The sequence below is a fragment of the Sesamum indicum genome, linkage group LG9 (assembly GCF_026168435.1).
Source record: "Sesamum indicum cultivar Baizhima isolate 11 linkage group LG9, ASM2616843v1, whole genome shotgun sequence".
Lineage (NCBI taxonomy): Eukaryota > Viridiplantae > Streptophyta > Magnoliopsida > Lamiales > Pedaliaceae > Sesamum > Sesamum indicum.
Genome location: NC_142665.1, coordinates 6,587,374 through 6,603,432, shown reverse-complemented (window position 1 = coordinate 6,603,432; position 16,059 = coordinate 6,587,374). Strand labels below are relative to the sequence as shown.

The following is a 16,059-nucleotide window of genomic DNA, read 5'->3' as shown; positions in this document are numbered from 1 at the left end:
CAAATACGCTCTTCAATGTCTATTGTTCCGATTCTTACACTGCTAAGTCTATGTAGGATGAATTGGACCAAAAATATAATACTAAAGAGCAAGGGCTCGAAAAGTATTCTGTTTCCAAGTTCATGAGGTATCAAATGATTGAGGACCGGTCTGTAGCTGAACAGACTCATGAGATTATCAACCTTGAGCATGCTCTGGCTGATGCTGAGATGAAGCTTCCCGAGAAGTTTCTAGTCAAGCATGACACTCAAGCATTCTCTTCTCCTTTGCAAGCTGCTTAGCCAAAGAAATAGGCGCCAACTCTTTCGTCGGCGTTGTGACCCTATTTTCTTCCATATTCAGCTCATCCTTGGCATTCTCAAATTCATCACAACATTGGTTTTCCTTCAAGTGACATTTTAATACATGACTTTTCATTACAAGTTGTTTTCTTGGAGGATCCGAAATCGTCTTTAACTCCCTGTTTGTCTCAAGTTTTACTTCTGCTTCAGATTTCTTAAGCTCCTCCTGAAGCACAGATAGTTGGAGTTGCAGCTCATTGGCCTTGTTTTCATACCCATGAGCTTTCTCTTTCCATTCTTCCACCTAAAAGAACACATAAACTATGTAAAATAACAAAAATTCACCACAATGAACACAAACACAGCATGTTTAAGGGACTGAATCTCGCTATCTGAATTATGCGCTCGATGTTCCCAGAAATCACGGGACGCCTGCAGTTCTTCCATTTCTCCCCTCACCCTCCCCAGCATTTCTTGCATTTGTGACCATTGCTCAGTCTCCGCCCTCACTTGCTCCACAATTCTGCCAATGATGGCCTTACAACGTCCTGAGCATCTGTTATCCTCGTCCAACGTTGGTTCCTGCCGACGAAGAAACATCTCTTCAGCATGTAGATGTATAAGTCTTACAGATTTAACTCCTTTAGCATGAATCTTTTAGCCCAGTTCAATAATTGGATGCAGATGGTTACAAAAGTTCAGAAAGACGCCAAATCCAAGTCTGTGCAAGAATACATTTTTATATATTATTAAATCTAGAGTATGTGTTTGACTCAAGGTGTAGGAATATCTTGGACAACATATTTTGAATTCCGTCAGGCCTGTGCTCAGATACACATTCTGGAAGTCTTCTCAGCCAACTAGAAAACAAGAAACATAAGAAAAAATGTAAGGAAATCAGGTTGTAGAACTAATAAGAGTGGTCCAATCCTATGTTTTCGCATATTTAACTAGAGACAAAGGGTTTTGGGCAGTGTGAAGCAAACTAGCCAAATATACTTAATAAAGTTGCAATTCAGCAATTTTGTATTTTTGTCGGTAAAGGCTATTTAGACGATGGCTTGTTTAAAGTTCGAGTTGATAATAATAAAATTGATGTTTCTGATTCTATTATATTGAATGTTGAATCTTCTACTCTGTGGCATAGTAGGTTAGGTCATTTAAATTTCAATTCGATCAAACGAATGATAAATTTGAATTTAATTCCTAGTCAAAATATTGAACGAAATCACAAATGCCAAGTTTGTGTAGAAGCTAAACAAGTTAGGAAACCCTATCAGTCAATTGAAAGGGATTCAGAAATACTTGATTTAGTTCACACTGATATTTGTGAGTTCAATGGAGTTTTGACCAGGGACCACAAACGATATTTTATCACCTTTATAGATGATTGCAGTAGATATTGTTATGTGTTTCTCATGAAAAATAAGGATGAAGCGTTAGACAAATTTATTTTGTTTAAAAATAAAGCAAAAACCTAAACTGGTAAGAAACTTAAAAGACTAAGGTTCGATAGAGGAAGAGAGTATGAGTCGAGTAAGTTCAATGAATATTGTCAAACTTTTGGCATTAATCATGAAGAGACTCCTCCTTATTCCCCTTCGTCTAATGGAATGGTTGAACGAAAGAATAGAACATTTAAAGACATGATTAACTGTCTCCTACTAACTCTGGGTTACCAAAGTATTTGTGGGGAGAGGCTTTGAATACGGCTTGCCATATTCTGAATAGAGTCCCTCTGAAACACAATACGAGTACTCCTTTCAAGTTGTGGAAAGGTAGGAAACCAAGCCTCAAATACTTTCGAGTGTGGGGGTGCCTAGCAAAAGTGCTGATCCCGGAACACAAACGAAAGAAATTGGGTCCTAAGACTGTCGATGCTGTGTTCTTGGGCTATGTGGAGACAAGTTATGCCTTAAGATTTCTGATTATTAAATCAGAAATTCCAGGCATTGAGGTCAACACAATAGTCGAATTTCGTGATGCTGTGTTTCTAGAAGATGTATTTCCTTTAAAAATAGGAATACCTTCAAATGTTTCGCTTGATGATTCACTTGCCTCAACATCTATTCCTGAATATGTGGAAAAGATATCAAAAGTGGGGGTTAGTTCTAGTAGTTCTAATCAGACTCATGAGGAGTCAGATGAACCTAGACGAAGTAAGAGAGCTAGGATTGCCAAGGATTTTGGAAGTGACTTTGTCACTTACAACGTCGAGTATGATCCGATCACTTTCAAAGATGCTATGGCTTCTTCAGAAGACAAGCAGTGGAAAGATGCTGGCAAAAGTGAGATGGACTCCCATTGTTTCCAACGGAACATGGGTGCTAGTCGATCTCCCTCCGGGGTGTACTACTATTGGATCTAAGTGGATCTTTAAAAGGAAACTGAAACCTGATGGGATCATAGATAAGTTTAAAGCCAGATTGGTGGCTAAAGGGTTTAAACAAAAGGATGGAATAGACTATTTCAATAGTTATTCTCCGGTAGCTCGATTGACTACAATCCGAGTGCTTATAGCACTTGCTTCGGTGTATAATCTCTCAATTCATCAGATGGATGTGAAAACAGCCTTCTTGTATGGTGAACTCAAGGAAGAAATTTACATGGATCAGCCTGAGGGGTTTGTAGCTCATGGTAACGAGTATAAAGTTTGTAAACTTGTTAAGTCTCTATATGGACTTAAACAAGCACCCAAACAGTGGCATAAAAAGTTTGATAAAACTATTCTTGCATCCGGCTTCACTGTAAATGAGAATGATAAATGTATATACTGCAAGGTTGAAGGAGATAAAATGATAATTCTATACCTGTATGTGGATGATATTCTGTTAATAGGATCATGTCTAGATATTATTACCGAAACCAAGTCATTTTTGAAAAACAAGTTTGAAATGAAGGATATGGTGAGGTTAATGTGATTCTTGGCATCAAGTTGACTCGGTCAACTGATGGAATTGCCATTTCTCAATCTCATTATGTTAAGAAGATAATTGAGAAATTTGGTTATCAAAACAGTAGAATTGTTAAAACACCATATGATCCTTCTGTAGCTTTATTAAAAAATGAAAGTGGTGTTTCGGTTGCACAGCTAAGGTATTCCCAAATTATTGAGAGCTTACAGTATCTGGTAAATGGCACGAGACGATATATCATTTTCTGTCTCTAAGCTGGCTAGATACACTAGTTGTCCTGACAAAACCCATTGGGGTGCTTTGGATAGAGTACTAAGGTAGCTAAAGGGCACGGTGTCACTGGTCATACATTATGGCAGATTCCCTGTTGTTCTTGAGGGATATAGTGATGCTAGCTGGATAGCCAAAAACTCCGGGAGTAATGGGTGCTCAGGATATGTTTTTACCTTAGGTGGGGGCGCAATCTCCTGAAAGTCTGCAAAACAGACTTTGATAACCCGGTCTACGTTTGAAGTCGAGTTATGTGCGTTAGATACGACTGGTACCGAGGCAGAATGGCTATTTGGGTTGTTATCACAACTTCTTATTGTAAGTCAGCCTCTTCTATCGATTGTTGTACATTGTGACAGCCAAACCACAATAGCAAAGGTAAGGAGTTGTAAATACAATCAAAAGACCAAACGACACATCCAAGTTAGACTGAAGTCTATAAACGCATTAGTGTCAGACAGAGTAATAGGCATTGACTTTGTGGGAACAAAGGACAATGTGGCTGATCCTTTGACGAAAGGATTGAATCTGTCATAAGTTCATAAGTCCAGATTGGGGATGGGATTGAAAACCCATGAGTGATGTACCTACGACGGCAACCCAACCTTTTGAGTGGAGATCCCACAAAGAAGGTTCAATGTGGTATCAACAAGTCGTAAGGGTATGTCAGAGCACCAAATAGACTGATACTTTGTATATGGAGTCTGTCTCCTGAAATTCTGCAAGGTGCTACTACTGCAAGTATAGTAAGAGTTTATCTCTAAATGGGGTCAAGTCTTAAAAGACGAGATGCTAGCAGTGCATCCCTGGAGACGCCCAACTAAGTGAATATCGTTGATTGGCCGCAATTAAGGAATTGGGTTATTCCTGAAAGCATTCATGAATAGGATCAGGACACATGGCATAAGTGTCAACCCTAAAAATCAACACAAAGCTGGTGGCTTGTTGTTACTGACAGACGTTGTCACACTCACAGGCTTAAATTCAAGGCTTAGTTCCATTTAACCTGTTGATAACTGACGTTAGATAATTTAGACAGTGGTTCAAACCGAAAGGTACCATTGTTGAAAGCAAGTCATAGAAGTTTAAGTTCAAATCTATGAATTTGTGCGGGATTGTTGAAATTTTTATTAAAGGCTTTCTTGAAATTCAAAGATTAGAATGAGGGAGAGAAAGAAGTTTTGATTTACTGCAGCATATTTGGATTGTACATTCATTTCAAATTCAAATGGTTTTCTTTAATCAAATCAAATTCCCATGGTTACTATTTCAAGTTTTAATTTTTGGATTGATTACCATTCTTCAATTTTCAGCCGTTAGTGGATGTACTGCTGAAAGTTTCAATTTGGAAATTGAAGGCCTTAATGGCCGGTATCAATTTCTGCATTAAATTGGGAAGAATTGCTCTCTATATAAAGCTGAAATTCTTTCATTTGATTTCACAACATTCTCACTTCTCCCTAAACACTCTCTCGATTGGCCTATTTCACTTGGCATTCGTATTTCTTTCAAATTTTGGTATTTGAGTCTCTTGTTTCGATAAGCTTCTGAGTGTTTGATTGAGGTGTTCTTCGTTATAGTGTTAAAACCGAAAGAACTGTAAACTTCTTATCTTGGGAGAAATTACGTTGAACCCGGTGCACTGCTGATACGGGGCGTATATTTTCTTCAAAGCAAGCAGCAATTATGCGATTCGCTTAAAATTAACGACTTCAAAATTGGATTGAGAATTGTTACGATCGTTGTAAGTTTTCGATTTAAATTTCTTGTTATAAATAGCGTTCTAATTGTGTTATGTTATTTTTTCCAACGTGGCTTTAATTGCTTTTGATTTCTAAATTCGATTGTATTATTTCAAAACGTCGTTTCGATTACTTGAAACCAAATATTTTTCCAACACAGATAGTTGGAGTTGCAGCTCATTGGCCTTGTTTTCATACCCATGAGCTTTCTCTTTCCATTCTTCCGCCTAAAAGAAAACATAAACTATGTAAAATAACATAAATTCACCACAATGAACACAAACAAAACCAAGAACATGCCCAAAGGTCCATACAGCATGTTTAAGGGACTGAATCTCGCTATCTGAATTATGCGCTCGATGTTCCCAGAAATCACGGGACGCCTGCAGTTCTTCCATTTCTTCCCTCACCCTCCCCAGCATTTCTTGCATTTGTGACCATTGCTCAGTCTCCGCCCTCACTTGCTCCACAATTCTGCCAATGATGGCCTTACAACGTCCTGAGCATCTGTTATCCTCGTCCAACGTTGGTTCCTGCCGGCGAAGAAACATCTCTTCAGCATGTAAATGTATAAGTCTTACAGATTTAACTCCTTTAGCATGAATCTTTTAGCCCAGTTCAATAATTGGATGCAGATGGTTACAAAAGTTCAGAAAGATGCCAAATCTAAGTCTGCGCAAGAATACATTTTTATATATTATTTAATCTAGAAATATAATGTATATTTTTCTATTCATAATATATTTTAAAATATAAAGTATTATTTATTATATGCACGTGGGTACAGTATGCCGCAACGGCTAGTTAATTTAAAAAAAATCCACTACCAACAATAGAGTGTTTCCGTCCAATGCATGAGCTCTAGAAGTCTAGAATCAACAAAAATTGGGTAAATTGCAATCTACTTATCTGTATTCTGAAAAATAGCAAACAACCCCCTTATAAAAAATAAAATAGCAATTTATCCCCCAATTTTTTTTAAAATGTAGTAATTTATCTCCCTATATTTTAAAAAATTACCACCTCAAGTAGTGCGGTAAGCTGCTTCATTTTTTAAAATGCAGGGGATAAATTACTATTTATTTTTTATAGGAGGTAATTTACTCATTTTCAATATCATATACGGACAAATTACTATTCACCCAATAAAATTTAGTCAGACCTATATACAAGTTGGGTTGGGTCCCTAATAGACTTTGATCCATCCTTGATATATGCGCCTTACCCATCGTTGTATATTCTTGATTCACTTGGCTATTATCATTTCAAGTGGTTTCAGTTACTTTTGTATAACTTTCTGGAGTCTTGTTTTTTATTTGATCAAATTTGAATTAATTTATTTATTATATATGATGGCGTATTAAAAAATCTTCTTGAAAGTACTAAATAAAAAGGAATTAACACGCGAAAAGAAATTAGCACTTTGATACTTAAATGAGTAATTGAATTTGGAAAGAAAATTGATAAACCGTAATATAACGATGAATTAAAGAAAATGAGTAGGGAGCTCGATATTCTTGCTTAGGAGTGGCAGATGAGTCGAGCCGGCTCGACTCGAGCTGAGGTTGAGTTTTCACCAGCTCAATATTTTATTTTATTTTTGATATATATTTTTATTTTTGACTTTGTTATATATTTAATTTTATATTTAATATTTGATCAGTTTATAATCAAAATTGACCATATATTATAATTATTAATCAATACCATACATTTTATTTTGGATAATGATAAATTATGGTACTTATACATTTAATCTTTATACAAACAATAAATTTAATCAACAACTTAATAAATTATAATATTTAATTATTATTTAATATGATATATATAAACTTTATGTAATATTTTAATATATATTTGTATTACATTTATATATTTTTAAATTGACAAGTAATTCACTTATGATTTTTTATTATTTATAAATTTATGTCAAAATTTAGTAATTCCTATTAATTAATCTAAAAAAAAAAAATAATAATAATAATAATAATAATAACAATAATAATAATGATGATGATGATGATGATGATGATGATGGTTGAACAATTCTAATTATTATTTTATTATATATATAATGAGATTAAAAAATTTAATCACTAATTACAATATCTTAAAATTCGAGTACCCGATTCATACGAAATTTAAATATATACAAGACTGTGTCTATTACATCATATCTGACAGTATGATTTAAAATCAAATGGTTTGATTCAACGATATACCTTCGTAAATTATTAGTCTTATGTTTCGAGTACGATATCTCGACATCCATATATCCAATAAGTCTAAAACTTTACCAAATGTATTTTTTTGTAAGTTTTATCATATCTAATGGTCTGATCTAAAGTTTGATAGCCCGATTAACCTATATTGTTCAATAATATAATATAATAGTTATATCAATATTATACTAATATTTATAAATATATTAATGTTGCATATTGTGAACATATATTAAATTCAACTATATCTACGTAAAAACCTCGCACGCATTGCGCAGAGTAGAAAGAGACGAGCGGTAAGAAGCAGCAGAATGAGCGTGGCGATGAAGACTGTTTGCGTGACTGGAGCATCAGGGTACATTGGCTCCTGGATTGTCAAATTCTTGCTCCAGCGTGGTTATACCGTCAAGGCATCTGATTGGGACCCCAGTCAGTAAAACCCTTCTAAACCCCTTCATTTCTGTTTTTATGTGTTTCTGGTATTTTGATTAGCACAATAGAGGCTTACTTTGATAATTTACTGTTGAATTCGTCTCTGTTTTTGATTTTATGGAATTCGGTTTTGTTTGTGATACAGATTATTTGGTGATATGAGCTTTGTTGCATTCGTTTTCATGTTAATTTTGTTTTGTAGAGTTATAAGAGATTGTGTCTTGGTAACTGCCATGGAGCTTTGAAAAAGATGGGGTTTTGTTGGTGTTGTTTTTTGTGTGTACAATTCTTGTTTTGAAATTCGTTATGATAATTTGGAATACTGTGTAGATGATCCAAAGAAGACACAGCACTTACTTTCACTGGATGGAGCCAAGGAGAGGCTTCACTTGCTTAAAGCAAACCTACTGGAAGAAGGGTCCTTTGATTCTGTAGTTGAGGGATGCGTTGGCGTTTTTCACACTGCATCCCCTTTCTACCATGCAGTCACTAACCCACAGGTCCCTGCCCCCTTATCCTTTTTCTTTTGTAAATTGTTGCCGTCACACTATCTCAGGAGACTAGAAACTTGTTGATGGAAAAAGGCAATCATGCCAGAGCTGGCATTTATTTCAGAGGCCTCAACTTTTACTATACTATTTTGCTGTCTGGCTTAGTTTGGATTATGAATTATGCTATTAGACTGAAGGTAGTGTGGTCATTCTATTTCTCTATAGAACTCATTTATTAAGCTGCTTATTAGATTGACACCTTTTGTAGTCAGTTTAACTGAAAATAAGACATTTCTTTAAGTTCTTGGTTCATCCAGCTAAGTTTATCACTTGTAGCAGCATTTTTTGCTTAAGTCAGTTTTCACTTTCCCCAGGCAGAATTGATTTCTCAATTGAAGGGGACTATCAATGTCCTTGCCTCATGTGCAAAAACGCCATCCATTAAAAGGGTAGTGCTGACATCTTCTTTAGCTGCTGTTGTACACAATGGTAAACGTCGGACACCTGAAGTGGTGGTGGATGAGAGTTGGTGGTCCAATCCAGAGCTTTGCAAAGAAATGCAGGTCAGAGTTCTATTCCTCTTCTATTTTTGGGAAATGCTAATCCTATAACTAGATGCAGAGGATGTCGTATGGTTACTTCTTTAGGTCAATTTCCACAAAATCTAGTAGTTTTCTCAGTTTAAATTATTAAATATGGTAAATATTCATTTATTTCAACATTGACAAGAAATATTAGAGCAGTAATCAAATTTGTTGCAACAAGGGTTTGTTGTCACTAATTTGGTGATTGACTACTGATTCCATGATTCTTGACATTCTTATTTTTCTTCTTTGTTCTCACATATTTCCCATGATAAATGTCACTTTGGTTCTGCTTGTGTATGTCGTACTGCTTCCACCAGCAATGGCATTTGCTTTCAAAGACATTGGCTGAGGATGCTGCCTGGGAGTTTGTAAAAGAGAAAGGAATAGACATGGTTACCATAAACCCTGGGATGGTAATTGGTCCATTGTTGCAGCCAACACTCAACACAAGTTGCGCTGCTATTCTGAACTTGATAAATGGTAAGTTCCAGCAGGTCCTTAGATTTTAGTCCCTCATCATATCTATAATTGATTCACCTGCTAATATCTTTTAAACTACATAATTTCTTTGCTTTGGTATATAAATTTTGGGATTTTTTCATCCATTTCCTGTAATGTGTTCCTTTCCTTTCGATCCCTGTTTGTTTCTTCTTTTTGTTTTTGTTGGAAAACAAAAATTGCTCAATAGAAAAATTTAGATATTTTAGTAAGTCAAAACTACTGGTAATATGCAGATAAGTAAATTAATGGTGATATGCAGATCAAATGAGAAATTCTACTTTATCTTTTCCTAGCCGAAAGCAATGGTGGATCAGATCAAATGCTTTTGCCTCTTTACATAATTTTTGGTTTTTGCATTGGGATATTAAGAACTTTACATTGGAATTCTCTACTCTTCGTCTCGGAACAAGCAGGTGGAGAAACATATCCAAATTCTACCTTTGGATGGATAAACGTCAAAGATGTGGCAAATGCACATATATTGGCATTTGAGAATCCTTCGGCCAACGGAAGATACTGTTTGGTGGAGAAGGTTGCACACTTCTCAGAGGTCGTGAAAATCCTGCGTGAACTGTACCCTTCTCTCGAACTTCCTGAAAAGTAAGTCCTTGTTGTTATTGACTTTTAATTTCATATATTATGTGAAACTTTGATCAATGAGTATCCCATTCCTTATATTTATTTTGAGTAGTATTTCTTCTTTTGATTAGCATTTTGGTACTCTCGTTCTTGCATCCTATAACTTCTTTATTAACAGATAGCTGTTGTTATGTTGCTTGAGTATGTGAAGCTATGTCGCATCTGAGTGTGTACAAATCAAGTAAGCTGCTGCGTTATCAACCAAACGCTTTGTGTGGGGAAATTCGTTAGAGTTGCAAAATTGATACCGACGATCTTTATTCTGGTTCTAACCATTAATTGCATAATTTTCATACATCTTCCCTTCTAATTTTCAAATGATGGCTCGGTATTGTACCTCCTTCCAGCATACTTGCATGACAAAACAATCGAAGTCCTTTGTCGTAATAAATTTCACTCGCTCACGATATTGATTATTTATTTATTTTTCGGGGATTTCCTTGTACAGGTGTGCGGATGACAAGCCGTTTGTTCCCACCTACCAGGTGTCGAAAGAAAAAGCAAAAGCCCTAGGTGTTGTGTTCACTTCTCTTGAAGAAGGAATCAAGGAATCTGTTGAAAGCTTGAAAGATATGAACTTTTTTAAATAACCATCAGCTATTTGAGGGCCTATCTGTCTTACAGTCGGTATGTTGCACCATATAAACATCCTATGTTTGATCACTTGGAACCCTAAAAAGTTCCACACATACTCTAGTGGAACATGAATAATAAACTTGTGTCCTGTCCTTCAATGGTAATTGATAAGTAATATTTCTGTTCACACACACACACTGATAGAAAGTTGCACTTAATCTATTACATTGGTTCTGCACCTGGAAGCCTATTCAATAATTTGTCATACTTTTGTACCAAATTATAATAGTACTGACAAATTATAACAGTGTAATAAGGCAAATAATCTAAGTTAGGACAGGCTTAGCACAAATAGAGAGTGGGCTACTAACTACTAGAGGTTAGCCCCGCACTTATATTCGACAATTTTATTGAAATCAGCCCCCAAAACCAAAAGAAAGTAGGGTTAATCACCTAAGCCCTCATTATAGAGTATAACCCTTTTCCCAAGTACGTGTATACTTTCTTCACACTTCACTCGATTAATTTAAATGCAGGGTTGATTACACATAGAACTCCTTTGAAAATGCAAAATTATACTTTCTCCCAAAGAAGTTATAAAATTAACATTTACACCTGTTTTGTTAGGGTTTAGACAAAATGTTTGTAAAAAGTTACATAACTGTTTAGCTTTATCACTTATTTAACATTCTTATGTGATAATAATATGCTTAAAAGGAAAAAAAATACAAAGATGTTACATATATTACATTTATCCATTTATAAGTATAAAAATATATACTAGAGGCAAAATTGAAAATTTATGTAACGTATTTTTCGATCAAAACCTAACAAAATGAGGTCAAGTGTAAATGAAGAATTCTCTAAGATGTAAGTGTAATTTTAAAAGTTTTTTAAGAAAACGTGTAAAATTTCATATGTTGGAAGGGGTTTAAGTATAATTAATGCTTAAGCTTAAGATACGTTCATGGACTTGGTTTCTTCATCAATGATGTCGCTAATTTGAAGTTATGCGAATCTAAAAGGGCTTATTCATCATTCTGAGAGAGCTGAATAGCATTACACTTACAATTTGCCTTCTCTGGGCTACCACTGCAAATAGAGAACAAGAATTCAGCAATCTGGAAAGATGCCTTTGGCTACCTTCCTCTTCCATCACTATGACAATCGGAGTTGCCTTTTACCACTTTCTCAAATTAAAAGGAAAAACCATTTTGTCCTCTCAACGACAACGAATTTCCAATATCTCGCAATGGTGATCGTTTGCTCTTTTCGTTGCCTCTCTCACTATCGTGTCGCTTGTCCCTTAACCGAAGAAGAAGCATTCTCTTCTCCTTTGCAAGCTGCTTAGCCAAAGAAATAGGCGCCAACTCTTTCGTCGGCGTTGTGACCCTATTTTCTTCCATATTCAGCTCATCCTTGGCATTCTCAAATTCATCACAACATTGGTTTTCCTTCAAGTGACATTTTAATACATGACTTTTCATTACAAGTTGTTTTCTTGGAGGATCCGAAATTGTCTTTAACTCCCTGTTTGTCTCAAGTTTTACTTCTGCTTCAGATTTCTTAAGCTCCTCCTGAAGCACAGATAGTTGGAGTTGCAGCTCATTGGCCTTGTTTTCATACCCATGAGCTTTCTCTTTCCATTCTTCCACCTAAAAGAACACATAAACTATGTAAAATAACAGAAATTCACCACAATGAACACAAACAAAACCAAGAACATGCCCAAAGGTCCATACAGCATGTTTAAGGGACTGAATCTCGCTATCTGAATTATGCGCTCGATGTTCCCAGAAATCACGGGACGCCTGCAGTTCTTCCATTTCTCCCCTCACCCTCCCCAGCATTTCTTGCATTTGTGACCATTGCTCAGTCTCCGCCCTCACTTGCTCCACAATTCTGCCAATGATGGCCTTACAACGTCCTGAGCATCTGTTATCCTCGTCCAACGTTGGTTCCTGCCGGCGAAGAAACATCTCTTCAGCATGTAAATGTATAAGTCTTACAGATTTAACTCTTTTAGCATGAATCTTTTAGCCCAGTTCAATAATTGGATGCAGATGGTTACAAAAGTTCAGAAAGACGCCAAATCCAAGTCTGTGCAAGAATACATTTTCATATATTATTAAATCTAGAGTATGTGTTTGACTCAAGGTGTAGGAATATCTTGGACAACATATTTTGAATTCCGTCAGGCCTGTGCTCAGATACACATTCTGGAAGTCTTCTCAGCCAACAAGAAAACAAGAAACATAAGAAAAAATGTAAGGAAATCAGGTTGTAGAACTAATAAGAGTGGTCCAATCCTAAGTTTTCGCGTATTTAACTAGAGACAAAGGGTTTTGGGCAGTGTGAAGCAAACTAGCCAAACATACTTAAATACAATTAAAATACTAGATTAGCCCCAAGGCAAAAACATTATTGTACCAGAAAGCAAATAATTGAAGAAGTCATATGCTTAACAGTACAACACTCATTTGAAATGCCGATTTAAAATACAAACAAAGAAAGTGTCAAGGACGATACCTGATGCATTTGTCTGGTTGGAAAACTAGAGAAATTGGGACAATCAATTCCCTTGGAAGTAGAAGCCGAGCTGGCAATAGAGCAATTTGCTGTAGTAGAAAGCATGGAGCCATACTCTTCCTCCACTCTATCTAACATCCCTTTTGATAGTCCCTCCATTTTCTTCCTTAGCTCATCCACCTGCACGTCATTTTTCGTCCAAAATCCATTCATAGCCCACAAGAAAACAGTGTGGTATACCGACACAAGAACGTAAGAGATATGAAAATGCATTGTATCTTGGTTAGAAATGGGACGGCGAATCATTCTTGATAAGCTAAATAACACATTTGAATATGCATTAATGCCCGAATTAACATACACAAAGGATACTGATAAAATGAGAAGTAATAGCTTTTCTTACTTCAGTGGATTTACTTTCGGCTTTGCCATTCGTAACACAGCTCTGTTTATCAACGTTGCAACTAGTGTTGATGGAAGAGCTTGATTGGGGCAGTATTTGCAGCTCTTTGAGAGAACTATCATCTGATGATTCTCCTAGCTTTTCTAGTCGACGCTGCAAAATCCATGCTTTCTTGTCAAAATTACTGCATTTTCTAACTTTATAATCTTTCATTCTTGAACTCTTGTGCAATTCCTCTAACTTCTCCGATAACTCTTCAATCTCTTTCTCCAACAGAACATTCACATTCTTCCCTTCAAAAATCTTCTTTCTTCCCTACAAATCAACAGGACATTTGAAACCAGAAAGACCTTATAGTAAGAAAGAAATGAAATTCAAATAGAACAAGAAAAGAGAAGAAGATAAAAATGTAGGACTTACAGAGACAAGTGTGTGAACAGCTGATCGGAGAGCTCTCTCCATCTTAACTCTATTCCTCTCCAACTTCTTCAAAGCAAACTCTCTTTCCATTCTCAAGATATTACACTCAGCCCTCAGCATCTCCGCCTGAAACATCCACTTCTCCTCCTCAAACCCGTTGCCCCCTCCTCCACCACCGCACTCCTCTTCCACTCTCCCTCGCCTCTCAACCCTCGAGTTAGAATTCAAGAAAAGCAGGCGGGCTTCATTCAACTCATTGTTTTCTCGATCAAAGTGGTTCTCAAGATTTTCCCTGGAAGAGAGGTTGCCATGGTTCATAAAGAGTAAAGGGTTGCTGCTGCGGCGGCGATGATGGGTGGTTGGGGTGGGCTGTTTCCGGCGGGTCCTGCGGCTGAGGGTGAAGTGGAGGATCTTGGGAGTGGGCGGAGGAGGATGCCATTTGGTTCTTCTTGATGTTGTTGAAGACATGCTCCCGGCTGTCTGTGGGCTTCTTGCTGTTGGTAAGAAACTGAGAGGTTCTAATAAATTTGAATTTAACGGTAGAGAGATACTTTGATTATTAAATGCAAATTGCATTAAACAATGAATAAACGATTCATTTCTCCCTTAATCATAACCAATAATTATATCTTTCTTTTTCCTATCAAATAATAATAAATTAAATTTTAGCCAAATTTGTTCTTTAATTTATAAAAATGAAATTAGTATAAATAAAAAGTAAAATCATTTTCATACATTAAAAAAAGAAATTTAAATAAAGGGTTATTTAAGTAATAGAAACTTATATATAAATTTTATTGATAATTGCACTATGCTCCCATAAAATTTGGTGTAATTACATGTAACTTTCTTGTGATTTAAAAATTTTCATCTAATACTCTTGAAATTTATTTTTGTTTAACAAGTAGGTCTAGTAGTTAGTTAAAATTCACCGGATGATATTAATAAACAAATCAGATAAAAATATATATATTTATCATTAATTGACTTATTGCTAATCTACTATAGGCCAAATAAATATTTTTATGATCAAATTAACCTTATATATTTTCACACGTATATCTTCACCGTTATAAGGTTAGTTTAGTCACAAGAGATTTATTTGACCTCCAATAAGTCAATAGTAAGTCAATCAAGGGTGAATATCAATTTCTGTTCAATTTGTTTTTTATTAATTTTAACAAATTCAATGGATTTTGACTAACGAATGAACTAATTTGTTATACAAAAACAAACCTTAGGAGTACTAAATGTAACTTTTCAAACCATAAAACTTTTATGTATAACTACATCAAATTTTAGAGAAGGAGAGTGTAATTATGCATAAATTTTATTATGTAAATGTGGTACACAATCATCCTATGTTTTCACAAAGTAATATGTAAGAATTTTGAGCAAAGGGTACTTTATTTTGTGTCCATCTGTTTTTTTTTTTCTTTTTCTTATTAATAATAGTAATGGAAGATGGAGATTAATTTTGAGGTGGCAAAAAGGGTGAAGGGAGAGAAATTGATGGTTCGTGTTCGTGAATGTAATTAATTCAGCACATAATGCAAGAAGAGTGTGAGCACTGAGGACTGAGGACTGAGGACTGAGGAGGAGCCAAATTCCAACAAAAAAGCCGACACACACACACACACACCATACCTATCAGCTCCTGTCTTTACTGTCCCAACCACATTTTCTATCACATTTTTAAATTAATTTATAATTGAACCCAAAAAATACAAACAATTTCTTTATAATATTATAAATAAATAAATTATTTTTTTTATAAAATTAATAATATATATTTCTATATTTTTAAAAATACAGTAATTTATCTTTTTATATTTTTCAAGATGAAGCAATTTATCTTCCTAGACAATGGGCTAAATTGCTGTTTTTTTTTTTTATAATTAAACGTGTAATTTGTTCATTTATAATATTATAAGAAAGTAAGTTATATTAAATTCATAATTAAATATTTATCTTGAAAATTCAAGAAATATGATTATATTAAAATTTTTAATATAAGGTATAGACAATATGTATTAATGTAATATTGT

General features: G+C 35.2%; 3 protein-coding genes across 3 annotated transcripts; 1 reads left to right on the top strand and 2 right to left on the bottom strand.

Annotated features, from left to right (window-relative positions):
• Nucleotides 1–234: 234 nt before the first annotated feature.
• Nucleotides 235–1,195, bottom strand: LOC148786839 (uncharacterized). The gene is made up of 2 exons (XM_088884652.1): nucleotides 645–1,195; nucleotides 235–585 (listed from the first exon to the last, which is right to left on the bottom strand). Exons 1-2 carry the CDS (start codon nucleotides 879–881, stop codon nucleotides 235–237), a joined length of 588 nt encoding a protein of 195 aa, XP_088740778.1. The 5' UTR covers nucleotides 882–1,195.
• A 6,490-nt stretch (nucleotides 1,196–7,685) lies between these two features.
• Nucleotides 7,686–10,846, top strand: LOC105170811 (phenylacetaldehyde reductase-like). Its single transcript, XM_011091731.3, has 6 exons — nucleotides 7,686–7,862; nucleotides 8,196–8,365; nucleotides 8,731–8,919; nucleotides 9,261–9,423; nucleotides 9,858–10,044; nucleotides 10,532–10,846. The coding sequence occupies exons 1-6, from the start codon at nucleotides 7,745–7,747 to the stop codon at nucleotides 10,671–10,673; spliced, it is 969 nt and encodes a 322-aa protein (XP_011090033.2). The 5' UTR covers nucleotides 7,686–7,744; the 3' UTR covers nucleotides 10,674–10,846.
• An 806-nt stretch (nucleotides 10,847–11,652) lies between these two features.
• LOC105170810 (uncharacterized) lies at nucleotides 11,653–14,514 on the bottom strand. The gene is made up of 5 exons (XM_011091730.3): nucleotides 14,012–14,514; nucleotides 13,592–13,906; nucleotides 13,189–13,368; nucleotides 12,402–12,620; nucleotides 11,653–12,314 (listed from the first exon to the last, which is right to left on the bottom strand). The coding sequence occupies exons 1-5, from the start codon at nucleotides 14,477–14,479 to the stop codon at nucleotides 11,856–11,858; spliced, it is 1,641 nt and encodes a 546-aa protein (XP_011090032.1). The 5' UTR covers nucleotides 14,480–14,514; the 3' UTR covers nucleotides 11,653–11,855.
• Nucleotides 14,515–16,059: the final 1,545 nt, after the last annotated feature.